The sequence below is a fragment of the Camelina sativa genome, chromosome 15, assembly GCF_000633955.1.
Source record: "Camelina sativa cultivar DH55 chromosome 15, Cs, whole genome shotgun sequence".
Taxonomy (NCBI): Eukaryota; Viridiplantae; Streptophyta; class Magnoliopsida; order Brassicales; family Brassicaceae; genus Camelina; species Camelina sativa.
In genome coordinates this window covers 3,127,251-3,133,554 of record NC_025699.1, presented here as the reverse complement: position 1 = coordinate 3,133,554, position 6,304 = coordinate 3,127,251, and the positions used below count along the sequence as shown (strand labels likewise).

Below are 6,304 nucleotides of genomic sequence, written 5' to 3'. Positions count from 1 at the left end.
AGGCCAATCTTTCAGTTTCAGAACTAGTGGCCAATCCATGCGATCATAACGACCGTCCGTATAACCAGTAAAGAATTCATGCAGATCAATTGATCCCTGCATTTATCAGAAGTCACTAAATAAACAAGGGCATAGTAAGAACTTATAAATCTTGAGAGAACCAAATGAGCCATGTTGTTGCCTAGTAAGCCTAATATGTATTTGACATGCAAGTTTTCGATGCATCTTCAAGAAAAGGTAATACGCTGATTCAAAATCACGAGCATATATATTCACTGTTAATGAGAAAATCATAGAACAGTCGGTAAAAGAAACTGAAATGTCAACCCAAAAGGGAAAAACATGAACGTCAAAATGTATATAACCTAGATAAGAAAAAAATCATTGCTATGGAAGCACCAGAGTCATAGATTAAGCAATCACAGAAAAATAATGGAAATAAGGACTCAAAATGAAGCTGCAAAGTGCTTAGGTCATAGAAACCTCTATAAAAAAAGGACATGGACCACACAAATTACTTAGGAAAAAACTGACCTCACAGAAGTCCATACAATCAACAGCATCAACTTCAGTAAGTTCTCCATGCTTAATGTGGCTTCTCTGGCGGCAAGCACGCCACATTACCATTGGTTCCCAGCTTAATCCAGCTGTTGCTTCAAGCACATTTCTCACAACCACAGGCTCGCCTTTTACCCAATGGTGCTGAAAATGATTCAAATTTTCTTGTTGAACATCTCTAACACTTGGATAATATAGATAATTGTCTTCTGAACCTTCTCGACAAGCAGCCTTTAGCAATTTACCGTTGTCCATGTCAATATGACCATTAGATTTAAAACAAGGGCATCGCTCCAAAACTATTTCAGGTAAATCCAAAAGCTCGCTGGCATCAGCAAGTTTTTCTACTTTCATTAACAAGTCAGATACCCAACCATCAGGAAGTAGGCGTTTCAACTTTAAACCCTCAGCACCACAGTGACAAGTAATGATTCCAGCTTCATTTGCTTTCCACAAAGATGGGTAATTCATATGGTCTTTGCAAACCGGCTTATCATCCGGTTTATCATCCGGCTTATCATCTGGGTTATCCTTCGGCTTATCAATAACTTCGCCTTCTTCTCCATGTTCATACTCTAAACCTCGGTTAATATAATTCCAGGACACATCGTCCTGACATGCCTGAGCCTTTCCATTGCGGATCTCAAGGCAACATGTAAGGCATATATCACAAGGACAGGCCGAGCAACTCCTATGGAGATCAAAGATCGAAGTCTTGCAGATATCACTGTAATCCCAAGGAGTTCAAACAACAACGAATCAAGTTAACAACAGCAACATGAGATACGAACTTGTCAAAATTTATTGAAACAAAAATGTTAGGGTAAGATACCAGTATAGTCTCTCATCAGGGAAAGATTCAGCGTCTAGGGGCCTCACCTCTCCAAACTCCAGTCCTGTGAAATTAAACAATATTAAGATATATTCTTAATCCTTGAGCTAATCAGCTTCCAGCTTCTAACTTAGAAAAATGAATGCGGATATATCCAACAATATATTGATTATACATACTTAAAACATGATAAGAATGTGAAGGGAGTACAAAAACAATCATTACTTTCAAGTAGAATCACAATAAGCATGGAAAGTACCTGATATCTTTGCCTCAATTTCCTTCTCAGCAATTTGTTCATCAACTATTTCCTTCATATGTGGTAGAAGCCACCGCAAAATATATTTAGAGCATTGAATTTTTGCGTCCTTGCTGACCTCGAGATTCGGATTTATGGCCTACATGGCATTCAAGTAATCATCATGCTAAGGAGCTCAGATAAATTTAAAAAGTAAAAAAATAATAATCAAGCAAGATACGAGAAAAATTTACTTGTATCTTATTATCTAGACGCAAACATTGTCTGCAACAGCAGATACCACAACAGAATGGGCATTTACTGGCAACATCTTCTTGTGGTATGTTGGGGTACCTGCAAGTAGTGATTAAGACAATGTGTTTCAGAATCAAACCATCCCAAAGAAACTATAAAAGATCTTATCTGCATATAACGAAACCAGTAACAAGAAACCAAAATAAATAGCTAAAAATGTTTATGGTAACAGAAGAGCACATACCAAGTTTTCAAGCAGGGGAGGCAAAAACGCTTCGAGTTGCAGTTCTGACACCGCACAACGTACCCTTTATCATTCCTGTGACATTGATGACACCTATTGGACTTTGCACCTTCAGCATTATCCTAAATACATATATACAAAGTAGTGGGATTAGGTCGTGTATTTAATTAAACCAACGATTGATGAGAAAAAAAGAGACCCTTTTACAGAGAAATCACTAACCGTGTTGTCTTTGTTAGCTCCGTTCTTCAACCTCTTGTTCGGCTTAGCTGGAACATCACCATCGATTTCATCCTTATTAGTCCTTTTCCGAGTCCTCCTTGCCCCAATGGTAACCTGGTTTCCAGAATCCTCACATTCCCCAGCAATTGAGTCCTTTTCTGAGTCATTCGTCTTAGCAGAGGCTCTCTGCTTCTTCTCCTTCGCCAAATCAGCGCCTCCGTTCTCATCTTCAACCCTAACACCTTCATCGTCTACCTTCTTCGGAGCCCTAATTCCCCCTTTTTTGACCTTTCGCTTCTTAGGTCCTTGGTCTTCGTCTTCGTCAGTGACAGGGTCAACGTAATTCTTCATCTTCGTAGAAACTCTCCGAATCCTACGGCCGCGACCGTTCGCTTCTTCAAAAATAGCAACTTCCTCCGCAGAATCCATATCCAAATTTCAAAATACACTCACACACACACACACACTCCTGGGCACAACTCTTGGATCCCTCCCCCAACTTAAAACCCTAGACTCACGGGACTTTTTTTGTTTTGGAAACTGAAGGGTTCCGATAAAAGTAAAGTTTTGGTTTAATTAATGGTTCAAACAAACACGATTTCGCGACATCTTTGGGTTTTTATTTCCCGCTCATATTTTGTTTCCAATTTTTTTTTTTTTTACATTCAATTGAATTATTAATAGATCACAAAATTAATTTCTTCTCTTGTTCTAATATTTTTTGGTTACTTACTTCAATAACTGGCAGAGTCACAGTTTAGAAAAAATCTAGCTAAGGACATGACTTCTAATATTTCCATTTCTTTCAGTTAGCATGGACATGACTTCTTGAATACTTTTAGACTTTTTTAGACAAAAAAAAAAAGATTATGCAGTTATTACTGTTGCTTTGTGTATATGTGGTGCTCCAAATTAGGCAATATGAGAGTTTGGAGAAATTTCTTTTACGGCCAGTAGTACACTCTGGTTTTTTTTTACATTTTGGATAATACGTAAATGTTACTTAACGCAGCTTTCACCGTTTTTATCTCCATGAGCTTTGATATCTATGTTTGATCAAATTGCTGATATCATTGCAAAAACCCTTTTAAGAAATAAAAGTCAAATTAGCATAGAGTCATAGACAAACACATTAGTATAAATTAAGAAGCTAATTGTGTTTCATTATATTAGAAAATCAAAAAAGATGATTGCGAACAATACATATTGCAAGTCAAGCATCTAATATTTGTTAATACAGATGGATGACAGATTAGTAGTCAAATTAATCTGTTTTTTCGATTGAGTAGGAAGTTAGAGGGAAACATGTACTTGAGAGAAGACGAAGACTTGAATCCCCGTCTGTTCTTATTCATTTTTGCTACGCACAACTGGATGATATATAAAATAGACTTATTAACTATCATAATTGAAATATTGACTCATAAAATTATAAGTCTTTAGCCTTCTTACATGTATAAAACTAACAGACTATGGTATATATTAAACAAATATTCAATTGTACTGTGTATCATCATTATTTAACCAATTTATTTTGACCCAGTCAAGTAACTATTTAATCTACTATTTTTGACTCAATCAAATAACGATTTTATAGTTCTTTTTTTATATTATAGAATTGGCAATAAGCTTGTACGAGTCGGCAACTAGAACCAATAAAACACGCAAGGAACAAAGATATGAAACTGACAACGAAATTCAAACCAGCCGATTCCGTTGGTGTAAGACAACGACTCATGTAGCAAGTGATTAATATATAAGAATCAATCGATCCTTATTTGTATTTCCTCAAATTTGTGATCTTAAGAAGAAGACACAGAAATTTCTAAGGAAAATTCTATCAAACATTCAAAGCGAATTATCACGCAGACCATCTCTCTCTACTCATCCTTTAAACCCGGCCGTGAAGAAGACAAAACATGAAGGTATGTATTTGTGTACTCAAAAAACAAGTGTAATAACTTGGATATTCTTGTGAAAGAGACTTCTCTAGAGATGTTAAGATGTTTTCTTACTGTATGCAGCAAAAGATCCTGCTACGAGTTGCAATGACTGATGACAAAACCAGAGCGAAAGCACTGAAAACTGCGGTTCAGTTTAAAGGTAACAAAGATACAAACCCTATCCTGATGATTGTAATTCTAGTTGAATCTAAAGATCTTGTCCATTGGTTTTTAGGCGTGAACGCTGTAGAAATAAAGGGAGATCACAGGAACCAAATTGAGGTGACCGGTGTTGAAGTCGATATGATCGCTCTAATCAACACACTGAGGAAAAAAGTAGCATTTGCGGAGCTTGTTAGCGTAGCGAAAGTTGAACCACCAAAAGATGATGAAAAAAAACCAGATGGTGACAAAAAGCCGGATGAACCTAAACCCGATGATGAGGCGAAAACAGATAAGAATAATGAAGAGAAAAAACCCGAGCCATGCTGTCAACAATGTTGTGGATATGGTGTGCCATCTTCCTATCCCTACCCCTACCTGTGTGATCCTTACCATCAGATCGGGGAACCCGTATACAATCATGATCCCAATTGCAGGATCATGTGACATAGGTTTCAAGTGGAAGACTAACGGAGGAGATTATAGCAGTTTTTCTATATTAAGATTGTCAGCATGTTAATGCATTTTGATAGTCAGATTTGGCACATGAATAAAAAAAGCCTAGAGCTCTCAAAACCACACAAATTCTCTACTTGTACATGCTCTTATAACATGTAAAGCTAAATCTTGTTATCCATGGAATCGCATTACAGAGTAACTTCCTTACAAGCAGCAATCATCTTAATCAAATCTTCCCTTTGCAAGAGTTGCTAGATACATAAACTCGGTACATTCTCCTAACTCACATACCTTAAAACGTTTTCAAGTGCATTGCTACATCTAACGACCTCTGCCACCACCACCGCTACTGCCACGACCACGGCCACGACCTCGTCCACGACCGCGTCCAACAGGTTTCCCTACAGATGAAAGAAAGGGAGAAAAGATAAATGGATTGATAAAAAGTAGTCTTATAGCTTATGAAGACAAATGCTCAGTAACATCGAAAATGAATGGAGCATTTACCAGCAACAGGCTTCTTAGGCTTAACTCTAGGAGTGTCTTCCACTAGTAAAGTCTCCAGGTTCAAGCTATCAGGAAGAATGTAGTATCGGATATTGTTACCTCTCAAGCTGAGATGATCAAGTGTTACTGGGTTTTTCCCCTTCAAACTCATCTTCACTGTTTTCAAGTGAGTATTCATGCTCACATCAACACCTGCCCCAATCATCACACTTAACATCTCAATAAAATATACACTTTTGGAGAGTGAATCCTAATTCGACTGTTTTCTCAACCTACTGTGGTCACAAGGATGCGAGTAGAGCCAATGGAACAAATTCAAAATAAGGGAACAGATCGCGACTTGTATCAGTAACAGCAACTAAGACCTAGAAACGAAGAAATCGAGAGAGAAGAAAGGTGAGAAGAACTACAACAAAAGAAACTGGATGCTAAACAGAACATACCAGTGATGGTTCCATGGACCACAGTCCCGTTCTTCAGCTCGATCGACACAGTCTCATTGTTTAACTTCATCAAAAACCTACTCGATCCAGTCACACCAAAAACACAAATCAGCTCAGTCTCAAGAACAGTAACGGATTCAATACCCGAAACTAACTACGATAATGAACAATACGAAATTATCAGTGTAGAAGAACAGAGATCGAAACAGTACCTGACGAGCTTCATCTTTGGATGCGAAGAAGAAGAACAAACAACAAAGAAAACCCTCAAAACCCTTCTTTACGCAGTGAGAGAGACCTCGAAACGGAGCAGGTTCAGATCCGATTTCGGTTCTGGACCCATCATCAAATTATCGGGCCGAGCACAAATGTATTAAGGCCCATAATAAAGTCCAAGTGTCGACCAGTTGTGATGACGTTTTTAACCAGAAATATAAAATA

General features: G+C 37.7%; 3 protein-coding genes across 4 annotated transcripts in view; 1 reads left to right on the top strand and 2 right to left on the bottom strand.

The window, feature by feature from the left end:
- The window catches only part of LOC104744953 (lysine-specific demethylase JMJ25-like), a gene marked incomplete in the record, with an annotated part of 6,093 nt that extends 3,130 nt beyond the window's left edge, over nucleotides 1-2,963 (bottom strand). Inside the window, 6 exon segments of the mRNA XM_019236535.1 lie at nucleotides 542-1,285; nucleotides 1,391-1,454; nucleotides 1,650-1,788; nucleotides 1,883-1,982; nucleotides 2,128-2,249; nucleotides 2,350-2,963. Of these exon segments, the coding sequence (XP_019092080.1) occupies nucleotides 542-1,285; nucleotides 1,391-1,454; nucleotides 1,650-1,788; nucleotides 1,883-1,982; nucleotides 2,128-2,249; nucleotides 2,350-2,778 (1,598 nt within the window).
- LOC104744951 lies at nucleotides 4,015-4,932 on the top strand. Of its 2 annotated transcripts, XM_010466089.2 has the most exons (3): nucleotides 4,015-4,274; nucleotides 4,374-4,452; nucleotides 4,528-4,932. In XM_010466089.2, the coding sequence occupies exons 1-3, from the start codon at nucleotides 4,269-4,271 to the stop codon at nucleotides 4,899-4,901; spliced, it is 459 nt and encodes a 152-aa protein (XP_010464391.1). In that variant the 5' UTR covers nucleotides 4,015-4,268; the 3' UTR covers nucleotides 4,902-4,932. The 2 variants fall into 2 exon arrangements, with proteins under 2 accessions (XP_010464391.1, XP_010464393.1); XM_010466091.2 differs by lacking the exon at nucleotides 4,015-4,274 and having other exon boundaries at nucleotides 4,368-4,452.
- Nucleotides 5,023-6,185, bottom strand: LOC104744952 (small nuclear ribonucleoprotein Sm D1). Its single transcript, XM_010466092.2, has 4 exons — nucleotides 6,076-6,185; nucleotides 5,864-5,940; nucleotides 5,421-5,612; nucleotides 5,023-5,314 (listed from the first exon to the last, which is right to left on the bottom strand). Exons 1-4 carry the CDS (start codon nucleotides 6,087-6,089, stop codon nucleotides 5,235-5,237), a joined length of 363 nt encoding a protein of 120 aa, XP_010464394.1. The 5' UTR covers nucleotides 6,090-6,185; the 3' UTR covers nucleotides 5,023-5,234.